Source organism: Mustela erminea, chromosome 16, assembly GCF_009829155.1.
Source record: "Mustela erminea isolate mMusErm1 chromosome 16, mMusErm1.Pri, whole genome shotgun sequence".
NCBI lineage: Eukaryota > Metazoa > Chordata > Mammalia > Carnivora > Mustelidae > Mustela > Mustela erminea.
The window spans coordinates 1,010,637-1,033,270 of NC_045629.1; the positions used below are offsets into that span (position 1 = coordinate 1,010,637).

Consider the following 22,634-nt stretch of genomic DNA (forward strand, 5'->3'; position numbering starts at 1 on the left):
TCTGCCTACTTGTGATCTCTGTCAAATAAATAAATAGATAAAATCTTTTAAAAAAAGAAAAAGGAAGAAAGAAAAAGAAAATATAAAGGGGAAAGTATTCCATTTACATGTACAACTCAATAGCATCCAGTATCTAGAAATGTTCTTAAGAAATGTGCAGTAACTAGATGAATAAAATGATAGCATTCTACATAACAGTATGACAAAAAAGATTTGAGATTATGAATAAAGGTTTGAATAAATGGAGATACGTAGCTTAGAAAAAATAGGCGTATGTTTTTAAAAAGTCACTTTGGTTTAAATTTACTCTATACATGGTGTATTATCACTTAAAATCCTTACTATATTGTGGAAAGGATTGTGAGGAACCTGACAAAACGATTCTAAATTTTACTTTCAAGAATATGCAAGTGTGCTTTTTGCATTATTTATGTTTGTTAAAAAAAGAACCTATAAAAGTAACAGAAGAGGGACGCCTGGGTGGCTCAGTTGGTTGGACGACTGCCTTCGGCTCAGGTCATGATCCTGGAGTCCCAGGATCGAGTCCCGCATGGGGCTCCCAGCTCCATGGGGAGTCTCCTTCTCTCTCTGACCTTCTCCTCGCTCATGCTCTCTCTCACTGTCTCCCTCTCAAATAAATAAATAAAATCTTTAAAAAAAAAAAAAGTAACAGAAGAAAAGATGGGCATATTTTAAAGATAATACTGGGGTGGAAAAGGCCATTCTAAGTACAACGTAAAAGAGAGGAATGATAGAAAAGAAGATTAATAAATTTAATTATAATAAATACTTATGTATTGAATAAATACTCCAAGTGAGATTGAAAAACAAATAGCCAATAGGATAAAGTACTTTCTGCATATATGACAAATGTCTACTATCCTTAATATAAAAAAACTCTTAAAAATTAGTAAGAAGTTTCACCCCAACAGAAAAATGTGCAAAATTAAAAAATACAGCTCACACAAGAAACATCTTTGCTGCTCAAAAACACTAGTGAGCGACTAAAGTCAGAAGAGTGGGAGAACTGATATTAAACTCGAGAGATCAAAGTACAAAACATTTCCCATTTGTGGAATACTAAGATTTTTTTATCTGATATAAAGTATTTCAAACTTTATGTCATTGCTCAAAGAAATACTGGTGTTATATACAGAACATGACTTTAATATTGACTACAGGTCTTTCAATTAAAAAAAAAAAAAGTATCCTACACTTAACTCTGCCTAGAGTGCCCCAGTGCAGAGATACTTATCCCTTCCAGACACTTGGCTGCCCACAGTGTCCTAAAGTGCAGTAGGAACAATCCCTCGAGGACAAGGCAAGGCCAGGAGACCTGGCAGGGGACATCTAACATTCACACAGTCCTCCCCTTTTCAGCCTCTGCTTTGCATCCTGCTCCCAGTATTCTAGAGGCCCAGGACTCCATCACCAAATCCCAGAAAGGCTGGGTTCTGCAGCACAAATCAGCTGCCCATCACCCCACCACTATGTTACACTGCAGTTTTCTTGGACTCTGAAGTCTGTTACAACTTGTCTTTTTGGTTTCTAGCTTCCAAAATGCTGTCCATCTTATTGTCACTCTTGTCTTTCCTCCTTTAATGCGTTCTTTTGACATTGTATTTTAAAAACAAAACAAAAAGACCCATTTCTGTCACTTTAGAGGGAACTGAGGAGAAAGCAGAGGTAAATATGTATGACTTTTATCCATTACCTTAATCAGAAGTCTGAACAGCTTCAGAAATCATACTGTCCTATTCCCTTGGTGTCATGGATCTACTAAAAGTTCATTTCTAACTTTAAATACAAATTCCTAGTACAAACTGCCACAAGATACTCCCCTACAACAAGCACTGTTTGGAATAAAAGCTTAACGCAGAAAGAAATTATACATTCTCCCTTAAAATGGTCATTCCTAGTAGTTCCCAGCTCCTGTCTACAGATTCGGTTAAATTCCAAAATTTTATCAGTTTAGCAAACCAAAGTCAACTATAAATTAAATACTCCAAGGTTCAATGTGAGGGGGCAAAGTGGGCTATAGCACGCAGGAAATAATGACTCTCCGTACTAACCTGTGAAAGGACCACGACTACAGAAAGCACACAGAGTGCACAAAACCAGCTGGCAGCTGGTGCAAAACAAAGGTGGGCTCAGGCCTCAGGACAAGTTTCTGAGCCCCAACACCACTTCTTCACAGAAATTTATACCACATACCTGTGCCTTGTAATATTTGGCCTAGAGATTCTGGGGGAGTGAGAGATTAAAAAAAAATAATCCATGTTTCAATGTTTCAATGTTAATAACATTATTAAACATTCATTAAAAGTTGGGTTTTCTTTCCTTTGATTTTGTTTTGAAACATTGGCAAGAGCATTAAACCTTCCGGGAAGAGAGATTGTTTTGTTCAGACATTTCTGAAGAATATGGCAATCTTTTTATGGTCATTATATAAGAAAATATACTTCACTTAAGTAAAAATTTCACAATGAACTCACAAGCGTAGATAGTGTGCTAGTCTTTTGCTAATACAAGGATCTCTGGTCCAATGAATGGAGTTTGATCGTAGTTCTTACTTTAAGTAAAAAAAGTAAAAATAAAAAATAAAAATTTCATTACCATTTTGGGATTATCCACAGATGATTTCATGAGCTCCAATACAACAAAATCTAGATTTTTCAATAATTCAGTGTTGATTGCCTCTGAGAACAAGCTATAAAAATACTCTCCATGAGAAAAGCTGACCATGTTTCTCTGGGACACTCCTGAGGCTGGCATAGATAACACTGCTGTGTCCAGGAGAAGATTCACAAGGTGTTCACACTAAAAAAGCAAGGAAAGGTACAATGACATATGTACATATTTTACCTGTTATAGAAAGATTACTGGGAAGCTGCTAACTTTGGAAGTGAAAAATCACACAGTAATGTCTAAGAGAACCTGGTACTTGAAGGCCTGGGTTCAGGTTTGAATTGTATACATTTCAATGAACTTGCATTTTCTAGGTGTCATTTTAGGAAAGAAATCTTTCTTGACTCATGTTTCTCCCAAATTTCCAGAAAATCTTATTATAGTTGCTTTGAGGGGAGAAGGTAGTAAGGGCATTTTTAGGCCATTTAAATATGTAATTTGTTTACATTAAGTGAACAAATGTGCAAAGAAGAGCTTTCTGTTGCAGCCGAAGACAGGTGGAAGGAATGAACACAAAGGACTGGCTAACAGATCTCAGCTATAGCAGAGACTATTTGAGGCCAGCTCTGGACAGTCAATAATCCATGAAGGTATCTTTTTGTGGTGCCTCTGAAATTATCCTCCAGGAGTGCTCCCAAATCAGCCTTCTGAGGTTCACAAAAGACATGGGAAGAGGAAGCCACTGTGTCAACACAGTTTAACTTTATATTTGCAAAATGTTCTCTGCCTTATAAAGTCTTTTTGGAAACAAAGTACGATAGACAAAACCCCAACTTAAGAATACTGTCCTATTTCTTTTATTAAAGCAAATCTTTTAGAAAGGAAGTCAGATCAAGGACTTACCCAAATTACTAAATTTAGACTTCCAGCTAAATTCTTATTTTTAGAAGCACACTGCAAGTGAGCTATATATTTACATCATTAGAATAGCATAGCATGTAGCTGCTGCTCCTACCAGTCCTCCAAAAGCAAAGGCCAACTCCAGAAGTCCATTGGCTAATCGCTTACAACTGGGGTCTAGTGAAGGAAAATACTCTCGCTCATCTCCAGGTGCAATGCTTTTATAAACCAGGGAAAGAAGTTTTGTGCCAACAGAATGATGCTGATCTGCGGACTAAAATAAAGTGAACAATGAAACATCCAGCAGTAAGATATTTTATAGAAACACAAAATTTTACCTTTCATGAATTAAAAAAAAAAAATCCATGTTCATTAACACTGATTACATTCTAATTGTCAGGAAAATGTTCACTCAACTTTGCTTTCTATGCTATATTTTTTCATTTATATTGCTTAGCCACAGAGGCACAATACTAGTTCATCCCTAAAGTTCTTCAAAAGACTGTTGGAAATATAAATGTCCTTCATTTTATATTTATAAATTTTTATATTTATATTCTAAGTTAACACATGTCTAGCACAAGTAATTCTTTAATACCCATTTCAGCACATTTCATACATACAGGATGTTTAAAACATATACATATATACATATATATACATATATATGTATATATATAGACTAATTAGCTTAATAAAGCTAAGAGAAAAGTGAAAAACAAATTGGCTGTGGTTACCTGAGATGGTAATAAAACATGCAAAAAACCAGCTCTGTGAAGTTGTTTACAAGCTGACACAACAGACACCAGCTTGGCCCTGTCCACATAAGCATCAGGGCCATATAGGTCAACAGCACAGAGCTTCTCAATGCTGCCATGGGAAAAAAAAACAAAAACAAACGAAATGAGTGTTGATCTCACTAAACTAGCAGGATACAATGAAAAATTATGCGTGTTCTGTTATAAATGTGTTCATTGACTAATTGACACTCAAATTCATTAAATGACCTTGGAAAGCAAACATGGGTTAACAATGAACATGGGGCCCATGAACTTATCCAGCCATGGAAATAAACATGGGGCTAAGCCACATCTGAGGCTTGCTTACCTTCAGGTACAGGGAAAGCATGTGTTAAATAGAAGATTTTCAAACAAATGATGAGATCCTTTAGGAAATGAGGCTATAGCAGAAACACATACAACTGCCAGAGTATGTTACAATCTTAAATCCCAACACAACACTGATCCCAAACATGATCTGAATGCCCACCTCCGTGCTGTTATTTTTTCCTTAAGGTGCATCTCCAGGGTGTCTTTGTATGGGGACTTCTTTAGTGCTTTTATTAGCTTCACACAAACATCGGGAAGATGATTCATAACTAGGACATCACCAATATTGAAACCTATGCTCGAGGGCTCACATAGGGTTTTCACCAAGAGTTTCATAAAGTTTTTGTTATTACATAAATCCTTCTCAAGGAGCTGTAAAAGATGATTTGGAGAAAAAAAAAAAAAGAAAGAAAGAAAGAACAAACGAACATCTATTAGTCAGCACTTAGATTTTCAGTAGTGTAAGGTCCATGAAGCCGGGAATTTTTGCCTGGCTAGGGCTGGGGTTGGAAACTTCCTCTGTAAAGGGTTAGAAAATAAATATTTTAGGCTTTTTGGGTCCTATGGTCTCTGCTGCAACTGCTAAACTAACTGCCATTATAATGTGAAAGCAGCCACAGACAATACATGGACAAATGGGGTTGGATGAGTTCAATGAAAACTTTACAAAAGCAGGCAGCAGGTGGGATTTGGCCTGTGGACCATGGTTTTGTGGCCCCTGGTTTAGAGAGATGTTGTATCTGCAGATAGGGCCTGGCACACAGTAGATACTTAGTATGTATTAAATGGAAAGACTGACTAGACTTTGTTTATATAATAAGCCTGACAGATACATTTACAAGTAATGCATGTTTCCTAAGGCAAATGTTTGATCAATTGTAGCATAAAATGTGATATACAATAAAACATTTAGAAAAACTATTTTGCATTTAATTCACACAATAAGAATTTGAAAATATATGAAAAATTTTATTACTTTCAAGAACAGAGAACTCCTACAGCAATGGAAATTTCTAAGAAAGCCAAAACCACTTTTAATAGGTGTTGGAAAATATTTTTCCAGTGCCAAATACTGATTCCAAACTAACAGAGCACCAGGAGTGACCTACCTTCCAGCCTTCTGGGGAGGTGCTGAGCAGCACTGTGGTAAATTCCATAATCCGTACCACAATTGTGCATTTGCTATAATTATATCTTTCCTCCTCTTGTGGGCTAGGTCTGTGACCTGTTGTCCCAGTGCCAAAGCACTTTTCTGCTGCTGTAATATCATGCATAGCAATGTTTTCTAAAAAGAAAGCCATTGCTTTCCAAAGTGAAGACTGTGTTTCAGTACCTAAAAAAAATTATACTCAATTATTAACATATGCTTCCATCTAACTCCACTATGATAAATGTAAAATTCCTTCAGTATAGGCATAATATACTTTTAGTCAAAATTCAAACAGAAAAGGTTTAAAAAGTATGCACACCAATTTCTATCAAATGTTAAAAAAGCTCATATACTTTGATCCAGCACTGAAATTTTATCCGAATGAAATAATGGCAGAATTACAAAGATGTTGTTTATATGGATGTTCACTTTAGCATTTTTTTTTAATAATGAAGAAACAGAAACAACAGAAATGTCCTTCAAAGGGGCCAAAGAAAAATTTTGGCAGTGGTCTTTTTATGGAAACAACTGCATTAACTCCCAAAAGGACTTTTTCATAAAACTCACATGTCTAAAAACATGAAGGTGCTGGTTCTCCTGTGCCCCCATCCCTACTTCCCTCATGATTACCTCAGTCTTGCTTATGGAAGAGAGACAAAGCAAACTTCTTTCCTCAGTCTTACCGCAGTTGTGTACCAGAGGGTAAAGACCTCCCAAACAAAGGGACAATCTTAGGAAGTGGTATACATGTTGAAAGAGTAAAGGTAATGACTAAGAAATGCTTTTATAGAGGTGCTTGGTAGTTCAGTCGGTTTAACGTCTGCCTTCAGCTTAGGTCATGTTCTCAGAGTCCTGGGATCAAGCCCTACAACAGGCTCCCTGCACAGCAAGGAATCTGCTTCTCCCTCTCCCTCTGCTCCTCCTCCAGCTCATGCTCTCTCCCTCAAATAAATAAAAATCTTTTAAAAAAATCTTTTTTTCAAAAACAAAAAGAAATTCTTTTTTTTTTAAATATATATTTTATTAATTTATTTGACTGAGAGAGAGAAATCACAAGCAGGCAGAGAGGCAGGCGAGAGAGGGGGAAGCAGACTCCCCACTGAGCAAAGAGCCCGATGTGGGGCTCGATCCCAGGACCCTGAGACCACGACCCGAGCCGAAGGCAAGAGGCTCAACCCACTGAGCCACCCAGGCGCCCCCCAAAAGAAATTCTTTTATAAATCTGAGGGTTTCTAATTCTGTTTCCATAAAATTTAAGTTCATCAAAATGCCAACTTGACATATCATTAAAAATAATGTTGATGACAGATCACTATGTAGTCAAAGAAATGATAAAAAAAAATATTAAGAATTTCATTTTCAAACACCAAATACCCTTGAATTCAGCAGAGCAGAGGCTATAAGACACATTCCAATTACAGATATGCTAAATGTGGAAAAACAAGGAGCTTTTCAGCATTATTCAAATATGACACTTGTTTATGTGAACAAGTTATTTTTTAGTAACATCTATACAAAACAAAAATAGAATTCTAACCCTATAATTTTAAATTTTATGTGTAATAATTATTCAACAAAATTTTTATTATGTTTATCTTATAGTGGTAACAAACATAAAGTGCCCTAATAACAAATGCAATAATAATACAACACAGAAGAAACCTGTGACATATAGACCATTTTGTTACAAAGACATAGAATTATGAGTAAAAAGATAAGCATAAAAACAGAATACTTAGGATAAGAAAATGTCAGGGGTATGGAATGGTGAGAATAATTCAGGAACTTGCAAAATTTCCAGAAACTGTTAAAGAAACTGTTAAACCTGATGATGTTAAATAAAAAACCTCTACAGTAAAAAACAAAACAAAACAAAATTTTTAAAAAAATACAAAAAACAAACCTCTACAGTATTTAGGCTCCATTAAATATAAATATATTTTAAATTAACATATAATGTATTATTATATTAGCCCCAGGAGTACAGGTCTGTGAATCGCCAGGGTTACACACTTTACAGCTCTCACCATATCACATACCCTACCCGATGTCCAAAACCCCACCACTCTCTCCCTCCACCCCCCACCCCCGGCAACCCTACCTTTGTTTTGTGAGATTAAGAGTCTTATGGTTTGTCTCCCTCCCGATCCCATCTTGTTTCATTTATTCTTTTCCTACCTCCCAAGCCCACCACATTGCATCTCTACTTCCTTATATCAGGGAGATCATTTGATAGTTGTCTTTCTGATTGACTTATTTCGCTAAGCATAATACCCTCTAGTTCGACCCACGTCATCACAAATGGCAAGATTTCATTTCTTTTGATGGCTGCATAGTATTCCATAGTGTGTGTGTATATATACACACACAGACACACCACTTCTTCTTTATCCATTCATCTGTTGATGGACATCTAGGTTCTTTCCATAGTTTGGCTATTGTAGACATTGCTGCTATAAACATTCGGGTGCACATGCCCCTTCGGATCACTACATTTATATCTTTAGGGTAAATACCCAGTAGTGCAACTACTGGGTTGTAGCGTAGCTCTATTTTCATTTGAGGAACCTCCATGCTGTTTTCCTGAGTGGCTGCACCAGCTTGCATTCCCACCAACATGTAGGGGGGTTCCCCTTTCTCCACACCCTTGTCAGCATCTGTTGTTTCCTAACTTGTTCATTTTAGCCATTCTGCCTGGTGTGAGGTGGTCTCTCATTGTGTTTTTGATTTGTATTTCCCTGATGCCGAGCGATGCGGAGCACTTTTTCATGTGTCTGTTGGCCATCCGGATGTCTTTGCAGAAATGTTTTTTCATGTCTTCTGCCCATTTCTGATTGGATTATTTGTTCTTTGGGTGTTGAGTTTGGTAAGTCCTTTATAGATCTTGGATACTAGCCCTTTATCTGATATGTCGTTTGCAAATATCTTCTCCCATTCTATCAGTTGTCTTTTGGTTTTGTTTACTGTTTCCTTTGCTGTGCAAAAGCTTTTGATCTTGATGAAGTCCCAATAGTTCATTTTTGCCCTTGCTTCCCTTGCCTTTGGCAATGTTCCTAAGAGGAAGTGGCTGTGGTTGAGGTCAAAAAAGTTGCTGCCTGTGTTCTCCTCAAGGATTTTGATGGATTCCTTTCTCACATTGAGGTCCTTCATCCATTTTGAGTCTGTTTTCATGCGTTGTGTCAGGAAATGGTCCAGTTTCATTCTTCTGCATGTGGCTGTCCAATTTTCCCAACACCATTTGTTGAAGAGACTGTCTTTTTTCCATCGGACATTCTTTCCTGCTTTGCTTTGTCGAAGATTAGTTGACCATAGAGTTGAGGGTCTTTTTCTGGGCTTTCTGTTCTTTTCCATTGATCTATGTGTCCATTTTTGTGCAAGTGCCGTACTGTCTTGATGATGACAGCTTTGTAATAGAGCTTGAAGTCTGGAATTGTGATGCCATCAACTTTGGCTTTCTTTTTCAACATTCCTTAAGCTATTCGAGGTCTTTCCTGGTTCCACACAAATTTTAGGATGATTTGTTCCATATCTTTGAAAAAAACAGATGGGATTTTGATAGGGATTGCATTAAATGTGTAGATTGCTTTAGGTAGCCTAGACATTTTCACAATGTTTGTTCTTTCAATCCATGAGCATGGGACATTTTTCCATTTCTTTGTGTCTTCCTCAATTTTAAATTTTCATGAGGACTTTAAATTTTCTGAGTATAGATTCTTTGCCTCTTTCGTTAGGTTTATTCCTAGGTATATTATGGTTTGGGGTGCAACTGTAAATGGGATTGACTCCTTAATTTCTCTTTCTTCTGTCTTGTTGGTGTAAAGAAATGCCACTGATTTCTGTGCACTGATTTTATGTCCTGAGACTTTTCTGAATTCCTGTACAAGTTCTAGGAGATTTGTACTGGAGTCTTTTGGGTTTTCCATATATAGTATCATATCATCTGCAAAGAGTGAGAGTTTGACTTCTTTGACAATTTGGATGTCTTTAATTTCTTTTTATTGTCTGATTGCTGAGGCTAGGACTTCTAGTACTGTGTTGAATAGCAGTGGTGATAATGGACATCCCTGCCGTGTTCCTGACCTTAGCAGAAAAGCTCTCAGTTTTTCTCCATTGAGAATGATATTTGCTGTGGGTTTTTCATTGACGGCTTTGATGATATTTAGGTATGTGCCCTCTATCCCTACACTTTGAAGAGTCTTGATTGGGAAAGAATGCTGTACTTTGTCAAATGCTTTTTCAGCATCTACTGTGAGTATCATATGGTTCTTGTTCTTTCTTTTATTAATGTATTGTATTACATCAATTGATTTGCGGATGTTGAACCTGGAATAAATCCCATGTGGTCATGGTGAATAATCCTTTAAATGTACTGTTGAATCCTATTGGCTAGTATTTTGGTGAGAATGTTTGCATTATGTTTATTGAGAATATTGGTCTGTAATTCTCTTTTTTGTTGGGATCCTTGTCTGGGTTTGGGATCAAGGTAATGCTGGCCTCATGAAATGAGTTTGGAAGTTTTCCTTCCATTTCTATTTTTTGGAATAGTTTCAGGAGAATAGGAATTAATTCTTCTTTAAATGTTTGGTAGAATTTCCCTGGGAAGCTGCCTGGCCCTGGGCTCTTGTTTTTTGGGAGATTTTTGATGACAGCTTCAATCTCCTTACTGGTTATGGGTCTGTTCCGGTGTTCTATTTCTTCCTGGTTCAGTTGTGGTAGTTTATATGTCTCTAGGAATGCATCCATTTCTTCCAGATTGTCAAATATGCTGGCATATAGTTGCTCATAATATGTTCTTATAATTATTTGTATTTCTTTGGTGTTGGTTGTGATCTCTCCATGTTCTTTCATGATTTTATTTATTTGGGTCCTTTCTCTTTTATTTTTGATAAGTGTGGTCAGGGGTTTATCAATCTTATTAATTCTTTCAAAGAACCAGCTCCTAGTTTCATTGATTTGTTCTATTGGGTTTTTTTTGTTTGTTTGTTTCTATTTCATTGATTTCTGCTCTGATCTTTATTATTTCTCTTCTCCTGCAGGGTTTAGGCTTTCTTTGTTGTTCTTTCTCCTGCTCCATTAAGTGTAGTGTTGGGCTGTGTATTTGAGACCTTTCTTGTTTCTTGAGAAAGGCTTATACTGCTACATATTTTCCTCTTAGGACTGCCTTTGCTGTGTCCCACAGATTTTGAACTGTTGTGTTTTCATTTTCAATTGTTTTCATGAATTTTTTCAATTCGCTTTAATTTTCTGGTTAACCCATTCATTCTTTAGAAGGATGCTGTTTAGTCTCCATGTATTTGGATTTTTTCCAAATTTCCTCTTGTGATTGAGTTCTAGCTTCAGAGCACTGTGGTCTGAAAATATGCAGAGAATGATCCCAATCTTTTGATACTGGTTGAGACCTGACTTAGGACCCAGAATATGATCTATTCTGGAGAATGTTCCATGTGCTCTAGAGAAGAATGTGTATTCTGTTGCTTTGGGATGGAATGTTCTGAATATATCTGTGATGTCCAGTGTGTCATTTAAGGCCTTTATTTCCTTGTTGATCTTTTGCTTGAATGATCTGTCCATTTCAGCGAGGGGAGTGTTAAAGTCTCCTACTATTATTGTATTATTATTGATGTGTTTCTTTGATTTTGTTACTAATTGGTTTATGTAGCTGGCTGCTCCCATGTTAGGGGCATAGATATCTACAATTGTTAGATCTTCTTGTTGGACTGACCCTTTGAGCATGATACAGTATCCTCCTCATCTCTTATTATAGTCTTTGGCTTAAAATCTAATTGACGTGATATAAGGACTACAACCCCAGCTTTCTTTTGACGTCTATTAGCATGGTAAATTGTTTTCCACCCCCTCACTTTGAATCTGGAGGTGTCTTTGGGTCTAAAATGAGTTTCTTGTAGACAGCATATTGATGGGTTTTGGTTTTTTATCCATTCTGATACCCTGTGTCTTTTGATTGGGGCACTTAGCCCATTTACATTCAGGGTAACTATTGAGAGATATGAATTAAGTGCCATTGTATTGCCTGTAAGGTGACTGTTACTGTATATTGACTCTGTTCCTTTCTGATCTACTACTTTTAGGGTCTCTCTTTGCTTAGAGGACCCCTTTCAATGGTTCCTGTAGAGCTGGTTTGGTGTTTACAAATTCTCTTAGTTTTTGTTTGTCCTGGAAGCTTTTTATCTCTCCTTCTATTTTCAATAATAGCCTAGCTGGATATAGTATTCTTGGCTGCATGTTTTTCTCATTTAGTACGCTAAATATATCATGCCAGTTCTTTCTGGCCTGCCAGGCTCTGTAGATAGGTCTGTTGCCAATCTAATATTTTTACCATTGTATGTTACAGACTTCTTGTCCCAGGCTGCTTTTAGAATTTTCTCTTTGTCGCTAAGACTTGTAAGTTTTACTATTAGATGATGGGGTCTGGACCTATTATTGATTTTGAGGGGGTTCTCTGTGCCTCCTGGATTTTGATGCTTGTTCCCTTTGCCATATTGGGGAAATTCTCTCCAATATACCTTCTGCTCCTCTCTTTCTTCTTCTTCTGGAATCCCAATTATTCTAATGTTGTTTCATCTTATGGTATCACTTATCTCTCGAATTCTCCCCTTGTGGTCCAGTACTTGTTTGTCTCTCTTTTGCTCAGCTTCTTTATTCTCTGTCACTTGGTCTTCTATATCGCTAATTCTTTCTTCTGCCTCATTTATCCTAGCAGTAAGAGCCTCCATTTTTTATTGTACTTCATTAATAGCTTTTTTGATTTCAACTTGGTTAGATTTTAGTTCTTTTATTTCTCCAGAAAGGGCTTTTATTTATCCAGACAGCATTTCTCTACTATCTTCCATGCCTTTTTCGAGTCCTGCTAGCACCTTGAGAATTATCATTCTGAACTACAGATCTTTATCTATATATCTATATTACCAATATCCGTACTGATTAGGTCCCTGGTCTTCAGTAGTGCCTCTTGATCTTTTTTTGTGTGTGGTGAGTTTTTCTGCTTTATCATTTTATCCTGATAAGAATTTATGAAGGAGCGAATAAAATACTAAAAGGGTGCCAAAGACCCCAGTAAAATGTACTTTAACCAAATCAGAAGAGACCCCAAATCATCGGGGAAAGAAAAGGGGTAAAAAGAAGTTCAGAAAAAAAATTAAAAAATTAAAAAAATAAAGGAAAAAAAATATGTATTCAACTGGTGAATAGAACAGGTCCACCCACTTAATTTTGGGAGTATTTTGGTCTCTTATAAGAAACTACCTCTCCAGAATTCAAAGAATGAAAAACATATATAAGAGTAAACACGACGAAGGGATGGAATATGACTACAAAGATAAAAATTAAGAAAAAAATTTCTAAAAAAGGTGTTGATAAGTTGGTTGGGAGAATAAACAAAAAGAAAGTGGAGAGAATTTGCTCAGGCTGGAGATTAGAACAAAGCCCTGTGCTAGACTTAGGGTATATTTTGTTCTATTAGAAGAAGTTGTATCCCAAATTTTTTTAGAAGAAAAAACATTATGTGTATACAAAAAATAGTTAGATACTGGGGCGCCTGTGTGGCTCAGTGGGTTAAAGCCTCTGCCTGCAGCTCAGGTCGTGATCCCAGGGTTCTGGGATCAAGCCCCGCATTGGGCTCTCTGCATAGCAGGGAGCCCGCTTCCTCCTCTCTGCCTGGCTCTCTGTGATCTCTGTCAAATAAATAAATAAAATCTCAAAAAAAAAAAAAAAGTTAGATACAATGAAGGATAAAATAGGAGTATAACAAAGCTTTAAAAAAGATTTTTCTGAAGGTATTGTTAAGATAAACTAGTTAAAAAATGTTGAGAGGGTAAAAGTTAAAAAAAAATAGAAGAGAAAAATAAAATTACAAAAAATTAATTAACTTTGCAAGACTAAAGAATCATGGGGCGAAAGCCATGAATTCCATGCTTTGCTTTCTCCTCCTCTGGAATACCGCTATTCTCCTTGGTAAGTGAACTTGGTTGTGGCTGGATTTCTTGTGGATCTTCTTGGGGAAGGACTAGTAGTGATTCTCAAGTGCCTTTGCCTGAGGCAGAATTGTACCGCTCTTACCAGGGGCCAGGCTACGTAATCCACTCTGGTTGGCTTTCGGGAGTTTTTGTTCCCTGAGCGCTTTCTGTAGAGTTCCGGAGGATGGGAATGAAAATGGCGGCCTCCCAATCTCCAGCCCAGAGGAGCTGAGAGCTTGGGGCCCTACCTCAGTGCGCCCTCAGAGTAAAGCGCTCAATCACTCCTGTCTCCCTAGCCTCCGGCTGCGCTACGAGCTCATCCAGCCTGTGACCAAGTGTCTCTGTCTCTGGCACACAGCCCCACCTGAGTCTCCAAACCCCACAGATCCCTGCACTCTTCCAGGGGTGTCTCCCGATCTCACAGAGCAGTGGCCTCTGCCACAGATCACAATTTAAGGTAACCCCGAGTTGAGAGCTCACTTCTCGGCTCTATCTTTGTAGCCAGCTTCCCTCCTTTAATACCTGTGAGCTCTGCAACACTCAGATACCTCCAATCCTTCTGTGACCCTGCAGGACTGAGACCACGCTGTCCCCGGGTGGGTTTCACCCCGGAATAGTCTCTGGAGTGATGTCCCTCAGTGGTGCAGACTTTTAAAAGTTCTGATTTTGTGCTCCGTTGCTCCGCTGCTTGCCGGGAGCTGGCCCTTCCCCACCACAGTCTATCTTCCTGTCACTTTGGATTCACTTCTCCACAGGCCCTACCTTTCAGAAAGTGGTCGATTTTCTGTTTCTAGAATTGCTACTCTCCTTCTCTTTGATCTCCTGTTGGATTTGTAGGTGTTCACAATGGTTTGATAAGCTATCTGCTGATCTCCTGCTACCTGATGTCGTTTCAGCCTGCTAATTCTCCACCACCTTGACTCCCCCCTTAATACATTTTTAAAGTAATGCTAACAGTTTTATGTTAAAATGCCCACATTTATGATATACCAGAAATTATAACTGAGAGCAATGAGGAATAGAAGGTACATTGTTTTTAATGTCCCCCACTCCTCACAAGGTTAATGAAAAGGTTGAAGACTGCTTAATTGTGACATCTTTGCTTAATTTAGTAATATGTGACCATTTAAATTAGCTTAAGGTACATTTACTGACATAAAAAGACATCCAATATGTTAAGTTTCTGTTTAAAAGTTAAGTTTCTTTTTAAAAAGCAAATTACAGTAAAGCATGCAATAACTGCACTATTATAAAATAAAAATTAAAATATTACATGCACAGAAAAAGTTAAGAAAAGTATATGTTACACTTAGTGTTTTTCACTAGGTAATGCAATTAGGGGAGACGGTTTTACATATTTCCTATGCTTTTTTCTTGTTGAAATTTTCAAAAATGATATAGGAGATCTCATAAAACGACAAATTTAAGGTACTGTTTGCAAGTGAACTAACAGCACTCTGCTGTTAAAGTTTCAGAACTTATCTGACCTATCCTTTAAAATCCCATACTAGAATCATGCTAGAGAGTCAGATCTTGAAAGCATAAAATCTGTTTTCCTGAACCCCAGAATGTGTGTACGCACATACATTATACACTCCCCACTATGTCTGGCTCCTACTTCTTCAAGCTAGAAGGACAACAAGATAGCCTGGTTCTTTCTCCCAAATTCCTAAAATACAGACTTCACTCTGATAGAATTAGAGACTGGTAGTTTCTTTAGTCAGCCACCAGAATGGATTCTCTGACTACAATGAAAATCATCTAAATGACAGAACATATCTAACAGGGAAGTTGAATGTCCAGCCCATGAGACAGGATTTAGGTGAAACCCTTGAAGACTAAAACAGCCTGCTTAGACAACCTCGAAGCCTAGAGCAACTTGTCTCTCAGCTATGGTCTGCTCCAGATACTCTTTTCTAGGAGAGACACACCTTCCAGGAGTCATATCCAACTTCCGAGGTCCCATTTAAGTCACTAGAAGGATGAAGTCTGCCATCTCCTTCTTCTAAGCATGGATTAAGGAGCACACAAAATACCCCACCCTGCATTCTATCCTCTATAAGCAACACTGTCATCATACTACAGTAAAAACATTAAGGAACAGAAAAATAGAGACATACTACTCAAAAACCATGGACTAAAATCACAGAACAGAGCCTCATGTCAGGAAGAATTCATTTATTTCATAAACTTTTTTTAAAGGATCTATTTGTTTATTTGAGAGAGGGAGAGAGAGAGAGAGCATGAGCAGGAGGGGCAGAGAATGTGAAGCAGATGCAGCATGGAGCATGGAGCCCAACATGGGGCTCAATCTCATAACCCTAAGATCAGACCCAAGATAAGACCAAGAGTCAGCTGTTAACTTACTGCACCACCTAACTGCCCCCAAAACTTTTTTTCTAAGATTTTTTTTTTTTTTTTTAGTAATCTCTGTGCCCAATGTGGGGTTTGAAATTACAACCCTGAGATCAAGAATTATATGCTCCGGATGCCTGGGTGACAGTTGGTTAAGCTCTGACCCTTGATTTCATTTGGCTCAGGTCATGATCTCAGGGTCATGAGATCAAGCCCTGCATCCAGCTCCACATTGAGTGTGGAGCCTACTTAAGATTCTTTCTCTCCCTCTCTCTGCCTCTCTGCCTTTCTCTCTCTCTCCTTTCCTCTCTGTTTTTCTACCCTTCCCCACGCTGCTTGCACACTCTCTCTCTAAAAAAAAAAAAAAAAAAAAAAAAAAGAGATGCATGCTCTATCAACTGGGCCAGCCAGGCACTCAGGAAGAACTCTTTTAATGTGTTATATGCAAATGAAAACCTCAAAAGGTTATTTGATAAAAGGGTCATCAAGAACCTGTAAACACTGCTTCTCCCTCTGCCTCTGCCTGCCATTCTGTCTGCCTGTGCTCGCTCTCTCCCCTCCTCTCTGATAAATAAATAAAATCTTAAAAAAAAAAAAAAAAAAAAAAAAGGGGACACCTGGGTGGCTCAGTTGGTTAAGCAGCTGCCTTCGGCTCAGGTCATAATCCCAGCGTCCTGGGATCGAGTCCCACATCGGGCTCCTGCTTCTCCCTCTGCCTCTGCCTGCCATTCTGTCTGCCTGTGATCGCTCCCCCGCCTCCTGATAAATAAATAAAATATTAAAAAAAAAAAAAAAATTAAAAAAAAAAAAAAAAAGAACCTGTAAACAGGGTACAAAAGTATAGACTTTCGGCTGGTTTCTGTGGCCTCAGTGCTGTCATGTATACCAGAACCCTGCCCTCACTATGAGCTTCAAGAATGCAAGGACTAAATTAATTCTCCTTGCTATCGCCTTTGTTTCTGTGATTCTGAGACAGTGGTGCCAGTCTAGTCAAACACTGCTCTTTTGCCCAGAATGACTCCAGGTGGAACTGGACCACAGTAATGTGTAGGTTTTACCTACCTAGGACCTCAGATGCCTCAAGGGTTTTCTCTTCAATGAATGTGTTGTAGCATTCCAAAGCCGCCAGAAGCATGTCCATCCACTGCAACACAGCTCTCAGGCTGAACGGCCCTTGCAGATGGAAGAGAGTAGGCTGAGCAAGAATGCCTGACAGCCGATCACAATCTCCTCCTCCCCCCTCAAATATGTTTATGAGAAAGGAAGTATCTTTGTTCTTGAGAATATCCTTCAGCCATAAAGAAGGGGATGTGTTGCCTTAAAAAAGAAACAAGATTAAAACACATATAAGTAACTTTCACATAATTAAAATTAATCTAGTCTTAGAAATAGCATCCCCCAATAGTAAAAAAAACCAAGAATTAGAAGTCTGATATGTTAACAAACATAGGTAATATCACAGTATTTCACATATAGTTTCCATAAGAGTCCCATATAAAGTACCTACCAGAGCAGCACCATTTCTGAATAAGGGATAATCTGCTTTTTAAAAGATATTTTTCCCTTAGGTATTAATCATTTTCTAAAGAAGAAACACTGAATTGTATTTTGTATGCTCTGAACTCAGGGACTCTCAAAAAGTCAAATCATCCTGATTCTAAAGCAGTTAGAGAAGAATGCAAAACACTAATGTATTTCTGATGTAGTAAAAAGAAGAAATAGTTTTCCTACTGTGTTAAAATACACCTATCAGCACTATATAAGTGAAAGATTTAATATCATCTTTTCCAGTTTGCTTTAGAGAGCACTATTAAACATCCATTATTTTCACTAAATATTGAAAAAGAAAATAAAGAATAAAAATATTATTTAAGTTCTATCGTGAATGTTAGCTGAGTCCTAGAAGAGAAAAAAGGACAGAGAGACAGGTGTAGAGAAAGAAGATGATAAAAGGGAACATGGGGACCAAGAAACAGACCTGGGAAATCACATCTGGATTGCAGGGAACTGTCCCAAATCCCTGCCTCCTTCTCACTCTCCTCCTCTGAACGATGGCTGCTGTCACCATGGCTTTCTGTCCAACATGAGCCTCAGCAGTCCGAAGCCCTTGACACATGTCCTAGGGAAATGTCTGTACCTGTCATTATGGCCCACTGATCTGGGTGTTGCCTAGCACCCCCAACAACAGTGTGCATACAGGACACAGGACTTCTGATCTAAAGAGACACATAACATTGTCCCTTAAAAACCACCGTGGGTGGGCCCCTTTGTGGCTCAGTAGGATAAGTGTCTGACTCTTGATTTTGGCACAGGTCATGATCTCAGGGTTGTGGGATCGAAAGACTCCCCGTGTTGGGTTCCACACTGGGTGTAAAGCCTATTGAAAATTCTCTCTTCCTCCACCGCTCCCACCCCTTCTTAAAGAAAAAATAAATAACACACAAACACAAACCACTGAGGGCAGCACTGTTTACAACCAAGACATAGAAGCAGCTCACGTGTCCATCAACTGATGGGTGGATAAGGAAGATATGGTATAAATATTACTCAGACATAAAAAAGAGCGAAATCTTGCCATTTACAATTACATAGATAGAGCTAGAGAGTATTATGTTAGGCAAGTAAGTCAGAAAAAGACAAACACCATATAACTTCACTTATAGGTGGAATTTAAGAAACAAACAAAAAACAGAGGAGCCTAGGTAGCTCCATCCGTTTAAATGTTTGCCTTTAGCTCAGATCAAGATCCTTGGGTCTGGGATCGAGTCCGTTGGGCTCCCTGCTCAGTGGGGTCTGCTTCTCCGTCTGCCTCTACCATGCTTATGCTCTCTCTCAAATAAATAAAATCTTAAAACAAAGAACAACAAAACAAACAAACATATGGGGGCAAAAAGAGGCAAACCAAGGAACAGACTCTTAACTATGAAGAACAAACTGATGGTTACCAGACAGGAGTGGGGTTGGAAGGATCAGTTAAACTGGTGGTGGGGATTAGGAGTGTACTTGACATGATGACCAAAAGATAATATACAGAAGTATTGCATTACTATATTGGATACCTGAAACTAATATGACACTGTATGTTAACTAACTGGAATTAAAATAAAAAACCTAGGAAAAAAAAAAAGAAACCACTGGGGGAAAAGATAGAGAGAAAGGTGGATGCAACATCGGAGGGCAGAGAGGAGCATAGTGAAGAAATGTTCATTCCTTTTATACAAAGTATATTTTGGCAGCAGGGCTAGGTGCACCTACTACTTGGCATCCTTTGTGTAACAGAAATTCTGAGAAGCAGAGCTCTACTTATCTCATTGAAAATATTCGAGGTCTCTATTGTAGGCAACTGAGAAGAACAATAGAAATGTCTGGGTCAGTCAACCTGACATCACTAGAAATTGCATGTGCTGCAGGAGAGTCAGAGATCCAACTGGGAGGGAGGTAGCCTCTGCCAACTAGTAGTTCCACCCATATAATATCTGGGCCACAGTTTCATTTAACAATAAGGAAAACATGCCGCATGCTTCCACCCTATCCAACCTTCATGGACTTTATAAGCATGTTGTAAGAATGACAACGTGTAAGACTAATTTTATTAACTAAAAGCAATAAGCAAATATAAAATACTAGTGGTGTTTTTTACATAATACTCTACATTAAAAATCCAAATACACAATACCACTATATATATAAAATCATAGTAGACAAATATAGATAAATATTTCTAATACAATTGCAATATATGCTATATAAATCTATAGCATATAACATCGTAACACATTCCATAACATAACACAATATAGAATCTTCTAAGTTTTAGAACTATACCAAATAATTGTTACCTCTTCTTCTATGAGAAAAAAGCCCCAAAGTGGTACTCCACCCTATTTTCTAAAAAGAAATGGCTCTTCCTCATGTTCTGTAGTGTACCATGACCTTTCTTATCCAGACACCATAGCACCATCTTGGTTCTGGACTCTTGCAACGTGCATTCCACAGGGGGAAGACAGGGCCTCAGTCTGTCCTGAGGCAAGTTTCCTCACACCTACACTACCAAATCTTGGTCTGGACTTAGTGGAGAATATAGAACATTTATTCCTATACTAAAATTTTCAGTAATTATTTCAAGTCTATAAGAACAGTGTAATGAATAAGAATAAGAATAGTGTAATTGCTTAGTGCAATAGTTACTAAAGAGCATAGGTTCATTGATTTCCTTTAATATCACAAAAATCTGAAATTATTCAGAGTTAGCAGTTTAGCGATTTCTTATTAATCACATGGTGAAATAAAACAACTGCATTATTTTACTATTTACTGAATATCATGTTAACAACTGCACTGGTTATCCAACCCTTCTTCATTTCCTTTAAATGAGATAAAAAAGCAAAAAGGTAGTAAAACAAAAAAAAAAATACTGAAAAATCCTAAATTTGCTTCCTCTGTATTGTTTGACATCAAAATAGAATTTTATTCTTGCCTTCTATAAATCTTTGAGAAATGTACACCCCATAGTTTATCCTTTGTCATACAACTGATCTATAATGATTATTGAACATCTTATTTTTTTATTAGGAACATATTATTTGTTACATTCATCTCAATAAAGTTACACTTTAAATAAATACACATCTCTTTTACTACTAGTAAAAGCAAAACCCATAATTTATAGGACATAAAGATCACAATACCTGGCAATAAAGGAACAAATTTATAAAAGAGTTCTATAGATTTATGTCGACATTCTGTTTGGGGCCTCCCACAGTGGGCTAACAGCCATTGGACCACATCCAGTAAACACAATGATGCTGCAGGTGGAAATCCTCTAAATAGAGATAACACACTGTATTTAATAAATGCCCAACATTTAGCATTTGGCTGACCCAAGAATCTAGAAACCATAAATTCAAATTTGTCAAACTAATACATGTAGAAACTTCATCAAAAGGCATTCAATTTACTTTTAGTGTATTATCATCACTAGTAGGTCCTAAATGCTGCTTACCTTCATTTTTTTTTTTTTTTATCTTGAGGGAAAAGTTAAAAAACATTTCTTAAATCAACAGTACCAATATTTTCATGTTTCCTTTTCAATGTACCATAAAACAGAGGGGGATTTGAAATCTAAAGCAATGTTTCTCAAACTGTGGTCCCCGATCCAGCTCCATCAATATTATCTGTAAACTTGGCAAAAAGTGCAAATTCTTGGCCCCACCCCAGACCTACTAGAAGATTCTGGGGGCAGAAACCAGGAACCTGTGTTTTAACAAGACCTCCAGGTAATTCAGATGCATGTTTCAGTTTGAGAACTAGTGTTCTAGAGAGGTCAAAAGTTAACAACAGGATGTGAAGGAAGCAATTTGGAAAAAAAAAAACAGAAAAAATATTAATATCCAATTTATATGTGCCAATGCTTCTGCAGAGTAGTAGCAGCAACCAGATTCCCCAGACACCCTGCACAGATCTGGAGGGGTTGATGCATGGCACACCCCATCCTTTTGGAGAATGAGACCTTGCTAGAATGGAATTAACAGTGAAGACTGGAAACCACTGGTTAGTAAGCCAGCCTTGGCTTTGGGTAGCTTCATTTCATAATTCTGTAATCCCATGACTGTCAAAATGCTACTATTTCAATATTTCAGTTTTTATATTTCAAATTTACTCCATAATAGTTCATGCATTCTCTAGTCAAATAATTCCACATCAAATTTATATTCAAAATGAGTGCAGATAAAATAAATGTCTGTTATAAATTTATACCTTAAACTAAGCATTTTCAAATACAAAGTTTTTCGTGTCCTAGAAAAGCCCTATTTCCATGCTTTCCTTGTTTAGAAAATTAATTTTTTATGCTGCCACACATTCCTTTCAAATTCTCTTTTACTACTGAGAATTAGTTTTGTTGGGGAAGGAAAAAAAAGCAAGCAATATCACCTACCGTGGCCTACGTCGCTTTTTTACTTTGTTTAAAGATACATGCTTCTTTTCAATGATATGCCTTAGGTGATCAATGGCATCACAACATTGTTGAAGCGTACCTGTTCTCAAGTATAAAAATACATTTCCAAAAGGAGACATATAGCTGATTACTATTAATAAAATGGCATTATAAGTTTATTGACCTAGTTTTTTAACTAAAAAGGTAATTTTACAATAGAGTTAACATTGTTTCATCTCTCAGAATACAAATTTTATAAATAATGTACATTGTCCCAAAACAAAAACAAAACCTACATTTAAGATTGCAGGATAGTAGAGTGCACACGTACAAACACACTCACAGCAATACTGTGCCTAATGAGAAACTGCTCCACCAGCCCCCAGCTAGCCAAAGTACAGCCTCACATAAGGGATTTGAGGTGGAAGAGATTCTACAGGCATCACAAAACTCACAGACCAGGTCCATCCTATTTATCTTAATTTAAGGCTATTAGTAAAGGGGCATAAGTTCCCTGACCTCCCCTTCTTCTTATGTAAGTTAAGCCATATGATAGCTTAATAATACAGCTATTGTAGAAGAAC

At 37.5% G+C, this 22,634-nt stretch overlaps 1 protein-coding gene across 7 annotated transcripts in view; it reads right to left on the reverse strand.

Moving 5' to 3' along the window:
• PRKDC (protein kinase, DNA-activated, catalytic subunit) overlaps positions 1–22,634 on the reverse strand; it is a 243,636-nt gene that overhangs the window by 151,981 nt on the left and 69,021 nt on the right. For all 7 annotated transcript variants that reach the window (XM_032316858.1, XM_032316859.1, XM_032316857.1 and 4 more), the window contains 8 exons: positions 22,051–22,150; positions 20,804–20,937; positions 17,178–17,432; positions 5,747–5,970; positions 4,798–5,009; positions 4,266–4,398; positions 3,644–3,802; positions 2,617–2,820 (listed from right to left, as the gene is read on the reverse strand). In XM_032316858.1, coding sequence (XP_032172749.1) covers positions 2,617–2,820; positions 3,644–3,802; positions 4,266–4,398; positions 4,798–5,009; positions 5,747–5,970; positions 17,178–17,432; positions 20,804–20,937; positions 22,051–22,150 — 1,421 coding nt within the window. The remainder of the gene's footprint in view (positions 1–2,616; positions 2,821–3,643; positions 3,803–4,265; positions 4,399–4,797; positions 5,010–5,746; positions 5,971–17,177; positions 17,433–20,803; positions 20,938–22,050; positions 22,151–22,634) is intronic.